The sequence below is a fragment of the Lynx canadensis genome, chromosome A1, assembly GCF_007474595.2.
Source record: "Lynx canadensis isolate LIC74 chromosome A1, mLynCan4.pri.v2, whole genome shotgun sequence".
NCBI lineage: Eukaryota > Metazoa > Chordata > Mammalia > Carnivora > Felidae > Lynx > Lynx canadensis.
The window spans coordinates 78,918,144-78,944,006 of NC_044303.2; the positions used below are offsets into that span (position 1 = coordinate 78,918,144).

The 25,863-nt window shown below is 41.9% G+C and overlaps 1 protein-coding gene across 1 annotated transcript in view; it reads left to right on the top strand.

The window, feature by feature from the left end:
• MYO16 (myosin XVI) overlaps nucleotides 1–25,863 on the top strand; it is a 493,885-nt gene that overhangs the window by 113,021 nt on the left and 355,001 nt on the right. Inside the window, exons 5-7 of the mRNA XM_030314012.1 lie at nucleotides 6,140–6,248; nucleotides 13,116–13,240; nucleotides 23,225–23,350. Coding sequence (XP_030169872.1) covers nucleotides 6,140–6,248; nucleotides 13,116–13,240; nucleotides 23,225–23,350 — 360 coding nt within the window. The remainder of the gene's footprint in view (nucleotides 1–6,139; nucleotides 6,249–13,115; nucleotides 13,241–23,224; nucleotides 23,351–25,863) is intronic.

Consider the following 25,863-nt stretch of genomic DNA (forward strand, 5'->3'; position numbering starts at 1 on the left):
GGGACGTCCACATTTCTTGGTAGGGGGACGCAATTCAACTCATAACAGGTACACAGGGTTTCTTGGCATTACTCTTGCAGCTTTAACTGAATTTGAAATCATACCAAGATAAAAAGTTGCCAGAAAGTGTTGGCGTATAAAAAGTGGTATTTGCTGAAGCCAATTAAGCAAATATTCAGATGCCATCAATTTCAGTATTCATGTGTTAGAGAATCACTACTCAATGAACGAATTGGCAAGTATATTCACTGACATTAAATTGTTACAGAAAGCAAACCAGGAAAATGTTGCTTACAGGAAAGGTGCACTTATGTGTTCATAGGTTATCTGATAGGCAAGAGGTGAGATTCCTGTCTGGGAGGAGGGGTGGGGGGTTGATGTATTTGAGTTCCATTTCCAATACTCTAGGGACATAGGTGAGGACAACTGGAGGTGGGGTGGCCTTCCTTAGAGAAAATGTCCTCAGGGCTCCCTGTGGGAACTGTTCAGGCCGCAACTGCAGAAAGTATGTGAGGAGTGGGCTTTGGCATAGATAACATCGACTGCTTTCACTTGCCCGATGGAAACCAATCACCGTATGACTGATGGTCTCAAAACCAAACCGAAGGATTTGCCTCACAGTCTATATCGCACGAATATAACATCTTGGTTGAGCTGTTCCCACTGCTGCACGTTTTTCTTAATTTGGAATGCCTTCTTTCATTAAAGGATAATAACTACCGTCAGGATAAGAAATCTGACATCTGGTGATTAGGCGTAGGAATGTAAAACTAAGAAGAAGCTTCACACGCACACACACGCACACACGCCCCGGGACTTAGGGTGTTCATGGGCACCGAATATAAACGAGAAAGTATTTATCTCTTCCATCTAGTCTCGCTCTCACCAGCCTTTTAACGCAGCCGTCTCCTAAGCCGTATGTTTTTATAAAGTACAGCATTCAGTTATTTAAAAATATTGTTTAAGCTTTAGAAAATGTGTGGTGATGGCTAAGGCTGTTGTTCTTGTATAATAGAACGAGTGCCGCCTTAGGCATTTTTTTTTAACATTTATTTATTATTGAGAGACAGAGCATGAGTATGGGAGGGGCAGAGAGAGGTGAAGACACAGAATCCGAAGCAGGCTCCAGGCTCCGAGCTGTCAGCACAGAGCCCGACGCGGGGCTCGAACCCACAAACCACGAGTCCATGACCTGAGCCAAAGTCGGACGCCCAACCGACTGAGCCACCCAGGCACCCCCAACCTTGGGCATTCTTTGTGCTGTATTTGAAAATCTAGTCTAACACCTTCCCCTCGTCCTGCTTCTCATGCCCTGAAATAAAAGAGTGTGCTTACAGTGGGATACCCACACCAACACGTGGGGCAATTAAAGTTTGCTGTTGTTACCCACGTCCTGTACTGAAAATAGTGAGCCCCGTATCCACGGAAACACTGTAATTAATATGTGCACCAGTTCATGAGCACTTTTCCCCGGCTTTTATCCTCCTAGCTGAAAAACCACTTGGTGGATTCAGCATCAGTGGAATGAAATTTGAAATGTAAAAGGAACATTTCTAAAAAGCATTGAGGAATATCATGTCCGGAAGAGAAAAAAAAAATATATATATATTTTAGAATACATGTGTTTTGAAATTTCCATATTAAAAATGGACAATGTCAGACTGATACTTTTATTGAATCACTTAATGGCTCTCGCTTTGCAAAACTGAGAAAAGTTCATTCTATATTACTGAGTGGCTCAAAGTATTTTTTAAGAAAAACAAGTACTAACACAATACCTTATAAATGTTGCTAATTCCCAACCTCACTTCCCTTTCTGTTTTCTGGACATTAGACCATCCTGATGGTATTGTGGCAAGTCTCTGACATTTTGAGAAGTCCTATTTTTCAAGCCCTCACCCTTCAGTTCCAGTGGGATCCATTAATAACTAAAAGTGCACATTAACACTTGAGCCATTCACACTAAGAGTAATAACCAGTCATGAATCTTCTCAATGGTGGGTTTTTTTCCCTGTTCTTGTTTTTTTTTTTTTTTTTTAACAGAGGTAAGATTTCAGAAGTGTAATTCAAGATATACCCAGCATCAGGACCCCTGATGCAGGTGGGGCGCTCACCCTGTCCAGTGTTAGAAAGAAGAAGAGGAGGGAAGAATGAGAGGGAAGGGGAGAAAGAGAGAAGGAGAAAGGGAGAGAGAGGGAGGGGAAGAGGGAGAGGGAGAGGGAGGAAGGAAGGAAGGAAGTCACAAACGTCCATCTAAAAGAGTGAAGGCAGTTGTGAATGGGATCCCATTCACAATTGCACCAAGAAGCATCAAATACCTAGGAATAATTCTAACCAAAGAAGTAAAAGATCTGTATGCTGAAAACTATAGAAGGCTTATGAAGGTAATTGAAGAAGATATAAAGAAATGGAAAGACATTCCATGCTCATGGATTGGAAGAATAAATATTGTCAAAATGTCAATACTACCCAAAGCTATCTACACATTCAATGCAATCCCAATCAAAATTGCACAAACATTCTTCTCGAAACTAGAACAAGCAATCCTAAAATTCATATGGAACCACAAAAGGCCCCTAATAGCCAAAGTAATTTTGAAGAAGAAGACCAAAGCAGGAGGCATCACAATCCCAGACTTTAGCCTCTACTATAAAGCTGTAATCATCAAGACAGCATGATATTGGCACAAAAACAGACACATAGACCAATGGAATAGAATAGAAACCCCAGAACTAGACCCACAAATGTATGGCCAATTAATCTTTGACAAAGCAGGAAAGAACATCCAATGTTCTTTAACAAATGGTGCTGGGAGAACTGGACAGCAACGTGCGGAAGGTTGAAAGTATACCACTTTCTCACACCATTCACAAAAATAAACTCAAAATGGATAAAGGACCTGAATGTGAGACAGGAAACCATCCAAACCCTAGAGGAGAAAGCAGGAAAAGACCTCTCTGACCTCAGCCGTAGCAATCTCTTACTCAACACATCCCCAAAGACAAGGGAATTAAAAGCAAAAATGAACTACTGGGACCTTATGAAGATAAAAAGCTTCTGTAGAGCAAAGGAAACAACCAACAAAACTAAAAGGCAACCAACGGAATGGGAAAAGATATTTGTAAATGACATATCGGACAAAGGGCTAGTATCCAAAATCTATAAAGAGCTCACCAAACTCCACACCCGAAAAACAAATAACCCAGTGAAGAAATGGGCAGAAAACATGAATAGACACTTCTCTAAAGAAGACATCCGGATGGCCAACAGGCCCATGAAAAGATGCTCAACGTCGCTCCTTATCAGGGAAATGCAAATCAAAACCACACTCAGATGTCACCTCACGCCAGTCAGAGTGGCCAAAATGAACAAATCAGGAGACTATAGATGCTGGAGAGGATGTGGAGAAATGGGAACCCTCTTGCACTGTTGGTGGGAATGCAAACTGGTGCAGCCACTCTGGAAAACAGTGTGGAGGTTCCTCAGAAAATTAATAATAGACCTACCCTATGACCCAGCAATAGCACTGCTAGGAATTTACCCAAGGGATACAGGAGTACCGATGCATAGGGGCACTTGTACCCACGTGTTTATAGCAGCACTCTCAACAATAGCCAAATTATGGAAAGAGCCTAAATGTCCATCAACTGATGAATGGATAAAGAAATTGTGGTTTATATACACAATGGAGTACTACGTGGCAATGAGAAAGAATGAAATATGGCCCTTTGTAGCAACGTGGATGGAACTGGAAAGTGTGATGCTAAGTGAAATAAGCCATACAGAGAAAGACAGATACCATATGGTTTCACTCTTATGTGGATCCTGAGAAACTTAACAGAAACCCATGGGGGAGGGGAAGGAAAAAAAAAAGAGGTTAGAGTGGGAGAGAGCCAAAGCATAAGAGACTCTTAAAAACTGAGAACAAACTGAGGGTTGATGGGGGGTGGAAGGGAGGAGAGGGTGGGTGATGTGTATTGAGGAGGGCACCTTTTGGGATGAGCACTGGGTGTTGTATGGAAACCAATTTGACAGTAAATTTCATATATTGAAAAAAAAAGAGTGAAGGCAGGAAATTTAAGTATGCATATAGTGATTTTGTAATTTTATTCATGCGCCCTTGAAAATAAAGGTCAGGAAATTTAGTTAAAAAGAATTTAGCTAAAAATTATAGTTCTCTGCCTTACTTTGTAATAATTAGCTTAAGTTCGGTTTTTGGCTCCTTATTTTTCAGTTTGTTTCACTCAGTCTTTTTTCAGTGCCTTGTATGTGCCAGGCACTGAGGCAGGTTGGGGGAGGGGGTGCAGATAATGGGGATTAAATTCCGATCTTTGATGAAGGAAGTTCCTGCCCCCCGGGAAGATGGGCTTCTGTACAGGGAACCCCTGAGAGTTCAGCGGTGCAGACTGCTGAGTGACAAGTGGGTGGGAATTGAAGCGAATGAGCCCCGCGACTATATTCAGCATCAGAGGTCACCTTCAGACTTGTTTTGAAAGAGCCTCATTACTTCTTGTAGAGTAGAACGTATTCTCTTGAAGTGCACAGTCTCCCTCAGCACCAGGTTGTGTCCTATTTATTTCTGTTGTTATTGATGATACATAATGATACGTATATTCGCTGTTGCCTTGGGTCCAGATGTTTGGCATAGATAAGGTTATATTGGAAACATTTATGCATTGGGAAAAGACAATAACTAGATTTATTTCTGCCTATTAGTATTGAAATCAATAATGAGACCCTGTAGTTCTCTCTTAATTGGCTCTTTAACAATTGATCCTTGGGTAGGTATGCAAAATCTTATTCTCCTGGTTGGCCACTAAAGGAAAGGAATCATTAACAAAGTCTACTGAACAATGTTGCCTCAAATAATTTCTTTTCAAACTCTGAATAACTAAAAATATTAAATGCACTACGAAGACTTAGTTTGAAGTTTTCAGGACCTTAAAAGCACATGCTTCCTCACCAAAGTGAAAATCTGAAATATATAACTTAATTTGTTCAAATAGAGGAGTATCTTCATGTGGTTACAGAAAATATAACATGGCACACTCAAGATGGTGAGGTGAGTGGCATAGTTTATTCAGGGCAGATATGAAGAGGTACACTATTTTGCCACTTTGGCCTATTTTTACTTCCGTCTTTACAATGTCTCCAGAGCAGCCCTTTGGAAAACCTGTGCGGACTTGGTAATGTATAGGAAGGTTGTTTATTGAATATACATCTAGAATCGCAGAGGGCAAAATCCCACATTGTAGTATATAAGATTATGAATATTATATACCTTTTTATGTAACGTGAACTTGGACAGTATATGAACTTTATAAATATGGCGTCACAGACTTGTATTTAGTAAAAAGAATAGGGGAAGACATTCATCCGTCTGGCCTGAGTTCAGTGAACTCATCCCTTGGTCAGTGGTATGTGCTTGTGCCATGTCCTTGGAGAAAAGGGAAAGTAAAACCGTCATTGTGTTTAAGCTGGGATGGGCGGGAGGGAAACATGCATCCTCAGAGGTGCTTGATGAAGGGTGCTTTGAAGCAAAAAGCTATGTAATGGCCATATTTAATATATTTCATTAATATCTACAGATTGTGCTTTTTAAAAAAAATAGTTTCTGTAAAGAGAAAAGAAAAACAACCAGAAGCCACTAGCCCAGGCCTTTATTAAAACATGGTAGTGTGAGAACAGCTCTCCGATGACTTTTTGTAGAGAGCAAAGTGCTTGAAGAGCTTATAGGATAGTTTGGGGGGAAGATCAAAGTTCACAGAAGAGTTCTCTATGGAGACCCTCCAAAGGCATTGGGGACCTTCTGCTGTGTTAGAATCCAGGCAGCCAATGCAGAGGTGTGGTTGGTTCCACGGCAAGGATCGGATATCTTGGGTGTAGCAAGAAGGGTGGGAGGAAGAAGCCGGGGCTAAGGCCTTGCCAATGTCAGTTGGACATTCTTAGCCTGTTGGAGTTTCTCACAAAGTATTTATTATATTTGTCTTAAAAAGTAATTACAGTGTCCCACATGCTTCTACAGGGTTTTATCTAAGACAGACTTTTCTGGATCTGTTTCTCAACTAATGCAGAAGTGAAACCCGCTTTCTTTGTTACCAGTACACATAATGTTATATTTGTTCTTTTTCGCTTACAGGCTGGAGCCAATGTCCTTCTCCAGGATGTTAATGGAAATATCCCCTTGGATTATGCCATGGAAGGGACAGAATCTAGTTCCATCCTGTTGACCTATCTGGATGAAAATGGTAGGCAGTTGCTGTGAAAAACTATAGAGAGATAGATTAAAGACAGTGTGGTAGAATTACAAATGTATATTTTATCTATTTTTTAGGCACGCACACACGATTTCAGATCAATGTGGTTTCCCTAGATTGTGTAAAATGAAGTATTTTTTTTCTCTATATAGAATTTCATTGTTCCCCCCGCGATGCCTCGTTGGTGTAGTCAAGGCGGTTTTGCAAGGCAGCAGAAATCTAGAGGCCAAGAATGAAGGAACATTTTAACAAGCATCTAAAGTCCATAATTAGTGGGACTGGGTTTGTAATTATAATCTATTCTCCACTGGGAGGGCAAGGGAAGTGAACCAGCATAACTGAATTCTGAGTTAACGAGAGCGAGGTCATCTGAAGTGTATTCTCTTAGGAGCGGGTAGTCCTCGTGAGTGCCAGTGAGGGAGGACTTAAGTCAAGGGCAGCTTGCACAGCATCCACTGTTGGTGACACGTGGAAACACAAATGTCAGAAGGAAGCGCCCTGGTCATGTTGCTAGCCTGAAAAGATGAGTAGAGCTCCCAGATAGATTCCCTCCTAAAGAATATTTAATTGCACAGACTAAACGTATAATTTCAGGAGCAAGTTCAGCATTGGCAAAGTGGGAGGTGTTTGAAATCCTGAGCCCGATATGGTACGCGACTGAAGAAGTTTGCCACTTCCCCGCCCCCTCTTTTTGTTTAGGTATAAATAACAACAAAGAAATTCCAGACCCTTCTGGTATGATCTTTTGTCAGAGAAGTTTAAAAGTTTTAAGAGCCACACAGTGCTTGTCACTCTGTCCTTCTCGATTCTAAGAAAAGCCCTCACATCTGCCTCTTTTTTCCCTGTGCTCTTTGCCTCCTCCAGATCTCTCGTATCAAAAGGTTTATTCTGAGGATGGCTTAGAATAATAATAATAATTAGCACTTCACAGCCAGGGGTTCTTAAAAAAATAATCTCATGAATTCTGAGAGTGGGTTAAGTACTGTTATCTTCATTAGGGACAATGTGAGCCGTGAGCCCAGCTGTCCTACGGAAGGTCACCGAGTCCTGGCCGGGGTGACGGAGGCACCTCCCTCACTCCTTGTATCTGCTCCTTATGTGAGGGTCACATTCAGATCTCTGAACCTCTTGTCAGCGGCAACTTGCTGGGGACAGGTTCCATTATTGCTAAAGGGATTGAGACTTGAAGTTATGTTTGCACACCCCACTGCTGTGAAGTTTATTGTTTCGGCCTTTGTGAAACTTGGACTTCACCATGCACGCTTCTGAATTTGCACAAACAACTCAGTTGTGTTATTAGCTGAGCCACTTCTATTAGCATATTTCTTCCTTCCTTACTCTGAGTTTCTAATAGCCACGGTAGTAAATAGTTCTCTTTGAAAACTGAAATGAAATTACCTTTATTTGCAAAAGAACTAACTTGACTTAAAAACCTTTCCCACTCATTCAAGGATTTTGTTCGATAAGAACATTTGATATTTACAAAGGCAGTATTATCTATCTTATGCAAAGAAAAATAAGTGATTTTGAACGTGACTGAGGGCAAAGAAAGAGAGGGCAGCACAGATTCTCAATGGTTAGGAGAAAATCTGTCACGACGATGGCTGTCACAATCAGTTTGTAAAATACATGTTTGCTGGAACAGATTCAACTTAATATCCCCTAAATTTTTAATTCTGTTTTCCATTTGTCACTGCTGGTGTGCTGGCCTGTGCCTCACGACCGTCTGCCCCTCCCTCGCCTCGTGCATGGTGTGCTCCTATTCTGCCTGGGTCCCTCCTACGTGTCTGTGTCAGCTGCCACACCCATTCGATTTATTCTCTGGCCTCCTCGCTGGCGTGCTTTCAGGGTTATCTGCCATGACAGTGTGGGCTGACATCCTTAGACATTTCTAAGATTCCCTGACTTGATGCGTATTACCGTTTGGCGCTCAGTGTTTGAGAACCACATTCTCAGAACCAGGTGGCTGTCATCCTCGGATATTCTCTGCACACCATACAGTTTCCAGGCTGAGTACTTAGCACGCTGTCCCATCAGGACGCGTGTGGCAGGAGGCAGGCGAGGTCGTGAGGAAGTTGATTACATGGCAAATCGCTGGTCACAGGTTCTAATTGTACTGTCACCACCGACATACAGCATACACCCGGGCACAGCAATTAACCTCAGCTCACCGCCTGGGCTTCCTGGGCTGGAAAACGAGACAGCCACGGAGGGCTGGTTGAGGACTTGATGCATATTGGATCGGCAGAGCGAGGCGAGCCAGTTGGCTTTCAGAGAAGGCAACTGATTGCACAATGATCGAGCGAGGGAAGAAAGCACTGCAGGGGGGACGGGGGGAGGCGCAAGGTGGTCCAGGACAGATGCACGGGTAAAGATACATACATGGATTCTTTTCACTTTGCTGCGCATGCCCTTTCTCCTTCCTTTGAAATTCATCCTTTAGAAAAAAAAGCTCACACTTATTCTCCTGAGCTCCTAATCTCCTCTCCTTAGCCCACTGAAGTTCAGCCTCTGCCGGAAATGTCCTTCCAAAGATGGCCATTGCCTGCTTGGCTCTCTGTTGGCTGATCACCCTTCCGTTCTCCCGCCTGTGTTCCCTCATTGCCCTGTAGTGTTCCCTTGACTTCCATCACACTCTCCTGCGAAACCTCGCTCACCTGCAGTGATCATTCCATACCGTCCTCCATTCTCTTTGAGCTCCCACTTACTTCCTTTGGAAGTGTGACTGCACAGGTAGATGCCAGAATGTTCTCTGGTTCATCTCACCCTGTTCCTTGTGTTGTGACCGCCTGCCTGTTCCCAAGATTACTGCTGTGGCTCAGATCTCTTAGAAGACCTTCTGCCTTGTCATGTGCACTGTTCTTAAGTATCTTGCCTTGGATATCAGGAGGTTTGGGATAACATGCCCAATATGGAAGCTTCATGCCCTACCAAGAGTCCATTTTACCCTTACGGCCAGGAATCCAAGTATCTGAATGTCACTTCTCTTTTCCTAAATCCCTCACATCGAATTGTCGCCAAATTTTATGGATTCTCCTTCCTTGACATCCCCCTAATATGTCCGCATCCCTCACCCACTGTGCCGTTGCTGCCTTCATTAAAACCCTAGGCTTTCTGTTGTGGAAACAGCCTCAGAAACTGGCTTAGCCTTCCCTGATTGTTCTTTTTTTTTTTTTTTTTAATTTAAAATAGAGTAAGTTAACATACAGTGTAGTATTGGATTCTGGAGTCGAACCCAGTGATTCATCACTTCCATGTAAACACCCAGCGCTCATCTCAACAAGTGTCCTCCTTAATGCCCATCCCCCATTTAGCCCATCCCCCAACCCACCTCCCCTCCAGCAACCTTCAGTTTGTTCTCTGTATTTAAAGGTCTCTTATGGTTTGCCTCCCTCTCTGTTTTTATCTTATTTTTCCTTCCCTTCCCCTGTGTTCATCTGTTGTGTTTCTTAAATTCCACATATGAGTGAAATCACATATTTATCTTTCTCCGACTTATTTCAATTAGCATAATACCCTCTAGTTCCATCCATGTTGTTGCATATGGCAACATTTCATTCGTTTTCACCGCTGAGTAGTATTCCTGATAATTCCTTAAGAGACTCCCGGATTAATCAGTCCATAGTGACCTTGTATATTTCTTCCACTTAGTAAAATTAATTTGAAATGCCAATCCTGCACCACCCTCTTCAGAGTCACCCATTGTCAAGGTGCGAGTGTATCCCAGTTTGCTCGGGACGGTCCTACGTTGTGCGTCTGGTAGGACTGATGGAAGGGATGGGGTAGAGGGTTATAACAGCCTTTTGGCTTGAACATGTTTGTTTCTTTTTTCTAGAATCAGCTCCCTTTATTTGCTTGCTCAGAGCATCCTTAGTTCCAATTCTAGAAACTAAGAAAATGATGTGCTATAGTCATGGGGCGGGTCACATCAGAGTGACAGACTACCCCCAATACAAAATGGATAATGGAGAAAAAGAAAAGTTGAATTGTTATAAAAAAAACAATATTGTCTTGAGAGAGACAGTTAAGGAAAGTTAAGATAGGGTTTAGACTGACTTGATGTGTCAATGTGATTTCAGTTTTACATATCACCTGATGTTATCAAATGTACTCAGGCAATAGTAATTAGTATCACATGTAATAACTTGTAAATTTCAAGCAAATGATTTTTTTCTTATTTCCTAAATATTTCCTAAATGTGTTCATTTCAAAAAAAATTAATGAATTCCTGTCAAAATAATAAATCCAATCAGGACCTGTATTAGTTTTTTTTTTTTTTTCAGAGAACAGGATGAAAATAAAACTTAATTTCTTTTAAAAAAGACAGGCTTGGCCTATTATCCATTATAAAATAGGCTTATTATGGTCTGTTGGTTATATTTTTCCTGGAGTAGCTTAAGACTTTTGAGCAAGAAGAGAGGGAATTTCTGTTCCATTGTCTTGCTTAAAATAGACTTCTGCTTGTTTCCTGAACATATAACAAAAATCTAAAATCACATCTTACGTGGTATCATATTTGACAAAATGAAGTTTAAAATAGTAAGATACAATATCATAATATTCCCCTCTGATACCTTCACAACAGTGGCTGAAATAGATTGTTTTCTCATGACATGTGGTAAATGAGTGATCTCTAATCTGCTTTAATGTGTCTTTTATCACTGAGCTCTATTCTTTTACAGCTCAATTTTAATGATGTGTGCAAATGATTCTCTAAAAGATACGTACCACTACAGTAAACACTGCAGTGTTATAGTACTTAGAATAACGTAGCCATCAGATTCTTCGACTTCAGTGTGCAAAATTGAACACTGACATTTGAGAAATAGTATTTCCAAAATTAACTCACACGTCAAATTCGACAATCCTAAAAATGAGAATAGAGTGATAGTTTTAGTTGGTTCTTAACAAACCTCAAAGCAACTCTTAGGGAAATCTGTTAGTTCTTCCGAAATGGCGTGTGGAAATTTCAAAGCTGGTAATTGGTTCCCCCCTCCCATCCCCCTAGTGAAATGGGTTTGCTTTGGACAGAGTATTTGAAACAAACCACATTATTCAAATAGCGCATTTTACTTTATTCTGTTTGGGTCTTGCCTGCCTCCTTATTGCAAAGAAAAACAACGAATGCATGGCATACAGCCCATGTAATAGAAAGCTGACTACAAAGGACAGCTCACGTCTAGCGAGTACTTGCTCGATTCAGCAAGACGAATACTGTGTTAGTGCTCGATGTGTTGTCATTGTCCTCATAACCACTGGTGAAGCAAAAACTATCAGCCCCATTTTGCGATGGAGGAACGAGGCAGAAGATGCGTTACCTGTTCCCATTGACACTAGTATAAAATAGACCTATTAATATTATTATACTTATTATATTATGTTAATAAATATACATAATATATGTGGAATATATAATATATTATACTTATTACTACTATTATTACTAGTAGTAATAGAAGACACGACACTAAAATCCAGGAAGCCTGACCCCAGTGTTCATCCAGGATCTGAGAGAGAGCTGGACCAGGGGGCGGAGGTTCCAGGCTCTAAGGGGAAAATGAAGGCAGATGTGCAACGGGTTAAATGATCTCTGCCCCGTGGACAGATCTCATAAGTAGTGAGTGTAGCTGCACTTCTTTGGGATATATATCATTCCCTGAGTGACCGTGGATGCAGAAGACTAGAGAGGTTACATACCTTTCCCAAAGTCAGCCCGGAGAGGTCAGGCACAGGCTGGCATGGACAGAAGGAACACTGTGGCACTGGTGCTTGGGTCCCCTGTGCCGACCCAGCCTCCCTGTTTGTGGCAAGGACTGAGTCACATGAGAGAGAGAGAATCAGGGAGGTGGCTGATTTCTAGCAGCCACTGGCTGAGAGGCAGGTGTTAATCATCATCATCATCATCATCATCATCATCATCATCATACTTTCACTGAGAATAAGGTGGATTATTTCCCCTTAGTAACACCTGGTTATGTCCAGGACCAATCCTGGGAACGGGATGCATAAATGTGAAGTTACGAGCTACCGTGGAGATTCACATGAAAGCCTGGGTGAGAATAAATGCTGACAACAGGTACCAACAGGAGGGAGGCAGACCTGACCTTTCCATGGCCCATCCCCCTCCTCGGCAAGGCTGACTTCCAGACTTCCCTCAGCTTCAGTTCATTTCTCTTTATTAACGCAAACAGCCATGAAATGCTTGATTGGAGAATCTTTTTACATTTAATTTGAAAACATTTGACATCTGCAAGGAAGTTGTGAAAACATCCCTGAGAGTTCCTGTACACCTTCTCCCCACTCCCCCATGCCAACACCCCACACAGACGTGGTACGTTTATCCAGAGTACGGAGTTAGTTCAGGTATGATGCTACTCACTAAACTACAGACTTTGTTCACATTTTTCCAGGTTTTCCACCAAAGGTGGTTTTCTATTCCAGAAATTTCTATTCTATTCTATTCTATTGCTTTTAGGAGCAACTATTTTGACCTGAAAATTATAGAGAGCAAAAACCATGTTTTAGAACTCATTTCAGTTCCATTCAAATGGTTTAAACTACTTTGGGCAGTGCACATTGATGATCCATACTAAGACAGTCGAATGTTGAGAGCCTGCCATGGATGAGGTGTCATGTCACATCTTTGGGATAGAATCAGAGGAAAATTATTCCAGACTATTTTCTAGCGGTAAATAGAAGGCGGGCCGAGAGAAACCATTATGCGGACTTTGAATTCAAAGCAGAAGAGGGGTTTCAAAGAGGAACACGTTGAAAGAACAGTGAGATAAAATTAAGGCTTGACCCCCAGCAGCTGAGAAGCATCTCTGCCTTCTGTTTCAAAGGCTGTTTTCCCCGTAGGCGTGGACCTGACCTCACTGTGCCAGCTGAAGGTGCAGAGACCCGTGAGCATGCTAACAGATGTCAAACACTTCTTGTCCGATGGCGGAAATGTCAATGAGAAAAATGATGACGGGGTGACGCTGGTAAGTTAATATAACTGGCTCAGAAATATTGCTGATGTAGAGGATTTAAGTTGATTTCTAAAGCCTGGAATTGGATGCAATTAACGTTTACAAATGTCCTTTATTTCTGATCATAAAGTTCTACTATTTATTGTAAAAATCTTGAAAACCGTTAAGGTGTGCAAAGATGGAAACAGAAATCACTTATGTCGCCACTCAGAGAAAAACCAGTGTTTGTAGGCTGATGTATTTTCTCTCAAGCCTCCCTTCCATTTTGTTAAAAATTTACAGTAATTTTTTAAAGTGTATTTATTATTTTGAGAGAGCGGAGAGGGGGCAGAGAGAGAAGGAGATGCAGGATCCCAAGGAGGCACCTTACTGTCACCTTGGAGTCTCACTTGGGGCTGGAACTTATGAGCCCGTGAGATCACGACCTGAGCCAAATCAAGAATCGGAACGCTTAACTGACTGAGCCACCCAGGCGCCCCTGGAATAATTTTAAGCATTACTTTGTCCGTGTGATTCGTTGAGATGGAATTTATGGGAGAATGTTTTCGTTTCTCATTTTACGTAAAACAAATTACGGTCACTCTGGGGAATGACTTTCTAAATCCAAGTGAAATCCTGTCATTGCTTTTTTTCCACAGCTATCAGGCACAGTGGCAGTAATGAAAAACCAGTACGATTAATTTGGATTAATTCTCATATAAGCATAATGTCTAGTCATGAAAATAAGAAACATTTGGCACTATTGACTTGCACTGAGCATGCCTGTGTTAAGTTAACTGTCGTGGAAGTAAATGTATGAGCTCAGGGGGAAGCATTGAGAGAAAGTAGATTAGCAGAAGGGGTATGACGCTCGGAGTGTGGGATGCACAGACCTCTGGAGCCAGTGATTCAGGTTCTACTCTGCATTTTTCCGGAGGTGTGAGGTTGAACACAGCGATGGGAGAAATGGCTTGTCTAAGTGGATAAAAGTTGTGTGAGACCCGATGTGGTTTTAGATTTATTAAATGCAAATCGAACACCCTGAGACCTCTGGATAGAATAATCTTCCTAGATACTGATTTCGCACTTTGGACTGTAGGTTTTCTAAAGACTGTCAAGAACGTAACTCCGAGTTATAAGCAAAGAGAACAAAGCGTGTTTACAGTTTACTTAAAAATCACATTCAAGTGGAAAAATACTCGAATTAATCTATTGAGGAAGTAATTTATTAACCCCAACCTGTGAACAAAATAATAATGAACAAAGCCACAAAAGCCCTTTTATCATGGGCTTACATTTCTTTGGGGAAGATACATAATATACCATATAAATGAGCTAAATGTGTAACATGCTAATAATGACAACGCAAAGGAGAAAGAATAAGATAAGGACGTGCTGGGAGGTGCACAGGTAAGATCTCACTGACGAGGAAGTTTGAGTAATGACCTGAGAGAAGTCTGCACACACTGCAGGGGTGCCTAGGAGCATTCCAGGCTGAACAGTGGTATGTGCAAAGGCCCTGAGGCCGGAGTGGGTGTATTAAGATTTAGAAACAGTGCAGAGGCCTGTGAAGTTAAGCAGAGTAAAGGAAAGGAGTGAGGTAGCTGGACCAGATCCTGCAGGGTTTGTGTGCCTGTGTGAGGACTCTGCACTTACTCTGAGTGAGACGGGAACACGTGGGAGGGCCCTGAGGAGAGCACAGCCCTGCTTCACTTCTAAAAGCATCACTCACTCTGACTGCTGTGTTAAGGATGGACTGTCAAAGGGCAGGGCTGACACTGAGAGTTCAGGTGAGAGGTGTGGTTGGTGGTGGAGCTCAAAGCTACAGGAAGCTGACGCTGTGGGAAGTGGCTGACTTGTGTCCGCGTGAAAAGAAGATCCGCTGCGTTTCCTGATGGCCAGGTGGTGTAGGAGAAAGGATGATTGCAGAAGGACTCCACGTACTTTTAGCCTCAGCACCTGCAGCGATGGAGTTGGCGTCCGGTGAGACCGAGAGGGCTGAGGACCAAATGAGCTTGGAGCAGAAAAGACAAGGACAGCTTGGGAAACACAGAGCTAGATGTCACTCTGAACCTTCTTCATGGAGACGCTGGGTTTGTGGTTGGATATTGGAGTCTGGGACTCAGGAGGCGTCTGGACTGCAGAATCACTTTTGGGAACACTAGCATAAACGTGACGTTGAAAGCCTTGACCCTGGATAAAATCACACTTCTGACACAGAAGAAGAAGAGAGAATTGAGGACCGAGCCACGATGCTTAGGAAGGAGAGGAAGATCCAGAAATAAGACTGGAAGGAGAAACTCTCAAGGTAGGAGGAAAACCAAGAGAATGAGATGTCCCAGGAGCCAAGGAAAGGAAGTATGATGATGAGGAGGAGGAGGAGGAGGAGGAGAAGGGAGAGAAGAAGGGGTGTGTGTGGGGGGAACGGTTGACTATCAGATAACCACTGAGAGGTCAAGTGACTGGAGGTGGTGAATTGACCTTTGGACTGTGTACTGGGAGGTCACTGGTCTTTTCACCAAGGGAAGAAGCAGTGGAGTGGTGGGCTCAAAATCCAAACTGTAGTGGGTGATAGTTCTTTTAATGCGTGTAACGCCCCAATGCCTAACACAGCGCAGAAACCCAGTAGACCTTTGTGTCTTTGTTTGGCTTAAGATATTGCAGATTTATATGCCTCTAAAAAAATCACTGCTAAATAAAAATTGCATAAGTGTTTCAAATATCGTCAAATCAAAGGACCCACGTACTTTGGTAGTGAAGCTATTGAAAGAATCAATCAACACAGAACAATAAATTGCGATTGAGTTCCACCATCTTCAATTTTGACATTCTTTGTGACTTTTTTCTATTGAGCAGAGAGCATAAACATTGCAAATAATTGTTGTATAATAACTAAATGATCATCTTTGATCATTGAGCTTTCACAAGGAATTAGTAGTGATCGGGAGGCTGGGAAGTTGTCCCTCGAAGATCACAGTGTTTAGCAAGTGGTAATGTAGTTTGATTCTTTGGTCGGAATCAATCAGTCTATCATGTTAATGACTGCCTTCCCAGAGCTCTCCTCTGGATTGTGTGTTCCTGTCTGTTGTTGGTCGACAGTAAGAAGATGCCAGTCCACAGATTTCCATATCCTGAGTTGGACTGTCGGTTGTGGTTCAGAATCATTTCCCATACTGTCAAATTGTGCAAAAGAAGACGAAGCTATCAGTGAAAGGCTCAATACCTTTTTCTCCTTTGTTAGAACATGCGACAAAATTACCAAACTTACTGTAGCTCTCTTAAAAAGATCTCTTGCTGTACAAGGATACCCTTTTTAAAAGAAAACAAAACCTGAGAAAAGGATACAACCCCCCCCAAAAAAAAGCCTTGTTACAGAGGATATGGAAATGCATTCCTGAGTTTGAGTGCATAGATGCTCTTTGAACATCTACAGTAATGACTTTCAGATACATTATAAAGATGCTGGTTCTTCACTCTTTTGTCACAGACTTTGATATATAACATCTGGCCTTGGGACGTATTTACTTGGTCTGTTGGAAAAGAATTATTCATGAGATGCAAACATCAAACAATTTTATTTCTGACTCCCTTTGTTATGTCAGTAGTGCTGGTTTATCCCTTACTTCTGGGTGAAGACTTAGCCAATGCTATCAGCTTTCTGGCCGCAGTTTATATCACGATGCGTAGCCTCGATTTAGAGATTAGAATGGGCGGTCCTTTATGACAGTGAAAACTCCCTGCTGGCATGAAGTCAGGGCTCACTGGTCTTTTTATGCCCTATTACCTTCTAACCCCCCTGGTGTAGCTGTGGATTCCTTGTCAAAATTGTGCTTTTAATGTAATAAAAATGGTACCCAGAATTACAAGGAAAGACAGTTCTATCAAAACATCATAATCATAATATTAAAATTAACTTTGTGATATTAATGCACATGCTCCATTATTAATGCACCGAGTAACAGCTTTAACCATTACCATGATTTTAGAGTAGATTTGAACCGGGGTGATATTTGGACATTTCTGCTAGGACAGCAGTGTGATATAACAATATCTCTTGTGATGGTAGAGAGCATCACAGCTGTGTACCCTATGTTCACCATTGAAGAATTTGCTACATTTCAGTCGGGGTTAGAAAAAAGTAAAACTGTTTTCCCACCAAGTTTGCAAACCCCCTGAAACTATGCACAGTTCCTGCAGGGGCTGGTGGGTTCAGGCATTAAGGACCTCAAGTTCAGCTACATCTTGAACCTGTTCCTGGTATATCAGGAAGTCCGTAGAAGGGAGGGTAGACGTGATCACCTGTTTCCCCTTCTGCCACTGCCTTCTCTTCAGTGTCGCAGAAGTTGAGGGAAAGGATGGGAGGAGACAGATGGGCAGGAGGTGATGCAGTAGGGGATGGAGGGCTTTGACTTGACCTTCCTTGAGAGAATGTCCTGCTCTCTGGGCTAGAAGCGGCCCCCTTCCCTTCTGAGGATGTGGAGGTTCTTCAGATATCACCTCCTCACCACCATCACTGGGGATCTCCAGATGGTCCTTTACACCTGCCTCAGTTCTAGGGAATCTGAGGTGCTCCAACCTGTCTCTCTCGCCCCCTCAGGCACCCTTCTGACACAGAACCGAAAACGAACACAGCTTGTCCCTGGAAAAATCTGCCCGCATTTGTTTTTGCCCCTGTGAACTCATGAGGGCCAGTGGATGCCAGGGTGTCTGCGATCTCCCCTTGCAGCCCACCGAGCGGAGAGCCAGCCCATCGCTGCCCTTTACTTTTTCTAGGCAGGAATCAAAACCTAAGTGACAGTGTCTTCGCCGTGCTGCTGAGGACACATGGCTTCCGTGGGCGGTCACCATAGCCAGGCTCTCCTGACGTGAATTAGGAAGGAACCCAGCCCCCCCCCCCAGCACAGGTACACCCACATGTACGCTGTCCTTTTATCTCTTGAGGTCGGGGTCAAAAGTAATCTAGGCAGTTTTTGGGCAACCATTTTCAAATATATATATATATATATATATATATATATACACACACACACACACACACATGTACATATACATATATATACACATATATATACATATGTGTATATATATGGTCTTACTTTGAGATAGGATATATATTATATTCACACTCAGTCAAAACTATGGTAGGAAAAATCCTCTGTTAATATTCTGACATAAAAGTAGAATAGGAGAAGATGTGAAATTATTGGTTCAAAACCTGGACTCATTTCTGTAGGTGTTTGAATAGCTATTCCTCAAGACTGATTTTTATTTACTCCCAACATTATGTTCATCAAAATTTGGCATTAACCTTAGAGTGACCTTCCCGATGTAGGGCGGCAGAGGTCACAGACCTTAAATAAGACCACATTCAGTGGGCATATATTTCAAATTTCACACACAGCTTCTTTTTAAAAATTAGGTGCACAAATACAAGACTGAGAGACAACAGTGATGCCCATTTTCCATGTTACGCAATAAAAAGGACTTAATTCTGAGTGGTGGAATCCTTTCCGCTATACAAATAGGGGGAGAAAACACAAAGGGAAACCCTGTTATTATTGACTACAACAAAAATTAAAGTGAACATTTATGCATCAAACAAGAGCAGAATTAAGAGGCAGATAATAAACCAGGAATAATGCTTACACTGGCTCTTCCAAAGTGTTGATATTTCTCAAATATGCAGTGTTCATAGAAATGAATGAAAAAGATGACCCTCTGTCAGTAGTGAAACAAGTAAGAGAGTCATTTCACTAAAGGAAATACAACTATCCTGTAAATATATTAAAAGAGACCCATTGTTAGAAGTTGAATACACTGGAATTATTTATAGTTGTTTTAGAAATTAACAGCAAAGACCAGAAAGCTAAGTAAGAATCTGCACACACAGGTCTATGCGCACCGTCTATGCACATAGGGACTGTGCACACATGGGGTCTGTGCACACACAGATCTATGCGCACACAGGTCTATGCACACAGGGTCTGTGCATACACAGGTCTGTGCACACACAGGTCTATGCACACACAGGCCTATGTACATGGGGTCTGCACACACACAGGTCTATGCACACAGGGTCTGTGCACACACGGTCTGTGCACACACAGGCCTATGTACATGGGGTCTGCACACACACAGGTCTATGCACACAGGGTCTATGCACACACAGGTCTATGCACACAGGGTCTGTGTACACATGGTCTGTGCACACACATGTCTATGCACACGGTCTATGCACATAAGGACTGTGCACACATGAGGCCTGTGCACACACAGGTCTATGCACACACAGGCCTATGTACACGGGGTCTGCACACACACGGGTCTGTGCACACACAGGTCTATGCACACACAGGTCTGTGCAAACACAGGTCTATGCACACGCAGGTCTAAGTACATGGGGTCTGCACACACACAGGTCTATGCACATAGGGTCTATGCACACACAGGTCTATGCACACAGGGTCTGTGTACACACAGGTCTGTGCACACAGGGTCTGTGCACACACAGGTCTGTGCACACACAGGTCTATGCATACGTAGGTCTATGTACACGGGGTCTGCACACACACAGGTCTGTGCACACACAGGTCTGTTCACACACAGGTCTATGCACACACAGGTCTGTGCACACACAGGTCTATGCACACGCAGGTCTAAGTACACGGGGTCTGCACCCACACAGGTCTATGCACATAGGGTCTATGCACACACAGGTTTGTGCACACAGGGGCTGTGCACACACAGGTCTATGCACACACAGGTCTGTGCACACAGGGTATGCACACACAGGTCTATGCTCATAGGGTCTATGCACACACAGGTCTATGCACACAGGGGCTGTGCACACATAGGTCTGTGCACCCACAGGTCTGTGCACACACAGGTCTATGCACACACAGGTCTATGCACATGCAGGTCTATGTACTCAGAGTCTGCACACACACAGGTCTATGCACATAAGGTCTATGCACACACAGGTCTATGCACACAGGGTCTGTGCACACACAGGTCTATGCACACACAGGTCTATGCACACAGGGTCTGTGCACACAGAAAGCTGAGTCCCTGCCTACAGCCCTGGTTGGGGTGTGAGTTGGCACCAACATTCTGGAACTCAGTGTGGCAGCCTACAGAAATAATTTGAAAAAACGTTCATTGTTTTAGAATCCCAATTCTATTTCTGGGAATGTGTCAGAAGGAAATGGTCAGAGATGCAAACATAGTGATTATCAACAGAACAATCTTGTGTAAGATCAGAAGTGTGGCAAATACAGAAATGCCCGCTAATTAGGGATTGGTCAGGCGGATTATATGCTCCAGGTGATGGCTCACTGTGCTTTCCTGAAGAGCAGTCTGTTAGAAGAGTAATTTCCAACTTGCCATAATTTTCCAAGGTCGTCCTTTTCCAGTCGTCCTGCCAAGAGGCTGTTGCCAGTTGTCAACCGAAACAACAACCACCTCTGTGTCTCTCTCTCTCCTAAGACCCCATATAATAGCGGGAGAGGAGTATTCTGAGATGCCATGGTGGTAAACACTTTCACATTTTGGCACCTGATGGCTTCCAGCAATAGCGGCAAGGTAGGGGTATAACTTCCATTTCAGAAAATAGCCATTGTTTATACTCTAACCTAACGATGAGAGTGTCCCTGTAGGGTCTGTAGGCTTGCTTATGGATTCAGAATTTGGTTGCCAGGAGAATCGAGGTAAAGGCTCTAAGCTCTTGATATTTTACGATGATGAATTTTTAAAATTCTGTTATCTCTTGTGATGGTGTGAAAGTATTCAAAGTCAGGGTTTTTTACTTCCATTTTGAGATTGCCTAGGATTAAATTTGTCTGTCTCCAGAGAGGTCACTGGGAGCTCATGCTTTGGATAGTGTTTCTGCTGAGTGAGCCAAGACTTTCCTTCTAGTCTTTTCTTTGAGAGCAGTGCCTGACGTGACAGGCTGAGAGCTGGGCTGAGTTTGATATGGCAGAACCCAGTTTTGCTGAGTTGAAAGCAAATCTACTCGTAAGCAGTTCATCCTGTGAACTTGACATCGTTAGTATCAGATGCTGACCAACAAATGGACAGTTCTTGGTGCATTTTATATTAAAAATTAAAATCTTCTGAGATCCCGATCTTAGTGCACATAGTTCAGAGTAACCTCCGAATTAACTGATTATTCAATAATGTAGAATAAATTTAGGGGCAGGTGAAAGATTGATATTTTTTGGAGAACAAATATATAAAATTATGTTTCTGTAAAATACTTGTGGATATTTTATTTGGGGGACTGTTTGCTAGAATATTAATGAGGTAAGTTCTATATATAATAAAGTATGGGAAGATTGATGTGAAATGTGAGCTCTTAATATTCATGCTTTAAATTGGATGGATATATTTGCTTTTTTGGTACAGTCAAGTACAAGAAATAAGCATATAACTACATACTGTACATTAAAGAGCATAACTACGACCAGAGGGAGAAAAGCAAATGTTTTTGCAATATATATGTACATGTATTTAATAAGTCCTTTTGACTTTATTGCAATTTTGTCTTTGTAATAAAAACAGCTATAAAATCCCATGCTACGAAAACAGGAAGAACTCATTGTTTTTACTACTTTTATATTACTTTTATTTTTCCTTTCCTCATAGTTCCTTAATATTACGTTCAGGAAATCAGTCACGTGGTTACTTAATAACCTCATTTAAATTGAGAACCAATTTAAGTCAGTTGAGCATCTGACTTTGACTGAGGTCATGATCTCGCAGTTTGTGAGTTCAAGCCCTGTGTCCGGCTCTGTGATGACAGCTTAGAGCCTGCTTCAGATCCTCTGACCCTCTCTCTCTCTGCACCTCCCCTGCTCATGCTCTCTCTCTCTCAAAAATAAAAATAAACATTAAAAAAAGAATTGGGGGAGCCTGGGTGGTTCAGTTCGTTATTCCAACTTCGGCTCAGGGCATGATCTCACAGTTCATGGGTTCAAGCCCCTCATCAGGCTCTGGGCTGTTAGCATGGAGCCCGCTTTAGATCTCCCTCTCTCTCTGCCCTCCCTTGCTTGCGTGCTCTCTCTCTCTCTCAAAAATAAATAAACATTTATAAATTTTAAAAAAAGGAATAAATTGCAGCGTGATGATAGTTGGCTTATATATAAAGCCTGCAGCATTGGAAACAGGACTTACCGCATCTGAAAGTTTGAATCCTTCTGCAAACCCTGATCTCCTCGTTGTGGCTGCTGAGCCTTCATTTCTAAATCAGGTTGCTTTCAGAAACTAAATGGGGAGCACGTTCAAATGAGAGCTGCATCATCATTTTAAGGTCTGTCAGGATTAACTCATCCTTTCTGGTGTCCCTACCCCTTTTACCTGCTCATAACCATTAAAATGATCCCGTCACATTTCCTATTGTCGTTTATATCTTCGAATCTCCTCTGGTCACACCAAGTACAGGGGTTGAATTTCAGAGCGAGTGTGACTTATGGGCAGGAAGTATTAAAGCATTCAATGATTGTATTTTATATTTAAAAGTATTCAGGGGCGCCTGGGTGGCTCAGTCGGTTGGGCGTCCGACTTCGGCCTAGGTCATGATCTCACGGTTTGTGACTTTGAGCCCCGCATCGGGCTCTGTGCTGACAGCTCGGAGCCTGAAGCCTGCTTCCGATTCTGTGTCTCCTTCTCTCTGCCCCTCCCCACTTGTGCTCTGTCTCTATCAAAAAGTAATAAAAAAAAAAAATAAAAGTATTCAGATTATAGTAGAAGGCGACACTAAAAGGGGAAATGGGAATTATATGAAAAAGCGCACATTGTCCGGATCAGAAGGTGAAGAATAAATAACTCACCTGTAAGCCTTTTTGCAAAGAAGGATGATGTCCGCTGATACCAAGTAAATAAAACCGCATGTATGTTCTTTTTTAAAAGGTATTTTGGATTTAGTATTTTATTAGCTCTCTTCAAGCCACTGAATAAATTGTTTTGATGTCACTGCTTTTTTTTTTTAAAGTGGCATAACAAAATATTTCTTCGTTGCAGTTACATATGGCGTGTGCCAGTGGCTACAAGGAAGTGGTGTCTCTTCTCCTCGAACATGGCGGGGACCTCAATATAGTAGACAATCAGTACTGGACCCCGCTCCATTTGGCAGCAAAGTATGGCCAGGTGAAGTGATTTCCTAAATTACTTTGAAAAAACTTATAATTAACGTATCATTTCGTATCTAATTGTTGCATTTCAAATTGTGTACTACATATGTGACTTTTAATGGCATCATATTAGGAAAGGAATAGTTTTACGGTTCAAAGAAAACATCGTCTTTTGGAAGGATACATAAAGCATACATTCTCGGGATTCTGCGTGTTGTAGTCAAAACTGTTGGATAAATGATGCACGATTGTAAACATTTTGCATAGAGTGGACTTGTTATTTTCTTAACATTTCATAGTCCTTTTAATAGCTCACAGTTTCATGAATCGTTAAAAATTCTATTTGTTCTCTACAGTTAGAAGTACAGCAAATTTGCATTTTGGTTTTTATTTTTCATATAAATTACATTTCATCTTAATGAATGAAGAAAGACTATCAGATATTTTTTCTTTGAATTGATTTTTGGCTACAGCTAATACAACCTGAGTCACTAGTGCACAAATGACTTTCTCACCAGGTACCATTATATCATGAAGCAAACTGACTTTTAAATGACTTATGTGGGTGAATATGACAGCAGTGTTCATAATAATATCAAAATCTGTTTATAAAATACGCCATATTTTGTGTTAGAGAAAGCCTGAGTATTACTCTTTGGGAAGATAATTCAATTTTACATAAATAGGGAAGGCTGAGGTTAAACTTGTTGATTCCCAAACATTGGTCTAGGGTGACAGTCACACCCCTTAAGTTAAGTTCATACCAAGTTGAGTCTCTTAGATCCTAAAGGGTATGAAAAATAGCGATCATAAAATTTGAGTACTGCAGTTATTGAAATAATCGAAAACATTTGCATTTCAATCATTTTAGAAAAAGCACATTGCTTAGGGAAAGTCTTTCAAATTAATGAAAACATCATTTGCTTTGACAACATTTCCTGTATGAAAAGGTTCATTCATTCAATAAATATTTCAAACAGGCTATTTATTAAGTACCTCAAACTGTGCTTTTAGCAAGTGAATGTTTGTGTAAATAAATGGATTGATTAAGGGACCCGAGGCTGTAGATGGTGAAGCCATTGGGCCCAGGGGCCCCAGGTCCCCTAGATCCCCCTGTAGATCATAGGAGCACTGGGGGATCAATAACCTCAGTACACCATGAATACACCCGTGCTTCATTTCTAGCACCGCGGCACACTGGAAAACGCTGGGTGAGAGGTTTTGTCTTTAGTAAAACATAGAGAAGCGAACATATAAGCAAGTGCTATTTCCTAGAACACTACCTGTTGCTCTGAGCTGAAAGAATGGTAATCAGTGAATTATTAAAACGTGCTTATTGTAGTCAGGGATCCCTCTGGAAGGAGCTAAACCCAGAAGTGAGGGATTGATAGCTTGGTAAAATGTAACAGAATGCTACCACAACTTAATTAATTAAGGCTTTCATTTTACCCAGTTTTTCAACTTTTCTGACTGGACATTTAGATCAGGTATCATTTCAAGGAATAATAAATTGTTTTCCTTCAACTGCTTTTATTGGATAATGTACTCTGGGGCAATAGGACTAGATTTAACAAGTTTATTTATTTATTTATTTATTTATTTATTTATAGTTTCTTTATTTAAAGAGCGAGCAAGTGGGGGAGGGACAGAGAGACGGAGAGAGAAAATGAATCCCAAGCAGGCTCCCTGCTGTCGGCACAGGGCTCAATCTCAGAAAACCTGTGTTGAAATCAAGAGTCAGATGCTTCACTGACTGAGCCACCCAGGTGCCCAATTAGCAAGTTTTTTTTCTTAAAGACATGCCTCGGACTAACTACATCACCTCTTCTGTTATTGGACATTTAAATTGTTTTTATCAGAACCCAGTGTGTGGTTTTTGTTTTACTTCATTGTGGGTCAAATGAAATATTTGGTAGGAGTTGGGGTATTTTATTTGTTATCGTATTTCTCAGTTCTGTGATTTCCATTTGGCTTTTTTTTTTCATTGTAACTTCCGTGTCTTAGATGGACTTCAATTTTTTTGAAGAGGATTTGTAGTTGCCTGTTGAAGCATTCTTATGAGAGCTGCCTTGCCATCATCATCAGATGGTTCCCACACCATCCACCTTGCTCTTGTTGCCAATCCATCATCTTGTCTCTTTCAAGTTGTGATGTCCTGATCTTGGCGTGGTGAGGGGTTTTTAATTGCATTTTGGACACTTCAGCTATTATGTTAGGAGAATCTTGGTCCTACGTAAATCTTCTGTTTTAGTCAGCCTGTTTAAATTCAGCCTGCAAGGCCTGTTCTACTTGAGTGGGTTGTGGTTCCAGTTACAGTTTCATTTTCAGACCCCTTGAGTTGTCATTTTAGTCCACTTGGCTTATCTGATGCCCCTGGTGTTCTTCTAATTCTCCCAAAGGGTGGAAGAGGTTTTCCCAAGCCAGGCTACCCCATGTCTCTGGGTGAGGTAGGTGGATGTCCACAGGGACAAAAGACTTTCAGGACTGGGGGCCTGTTGGGGCATTCTCCCTCTTGCAGGCACCCCCTCC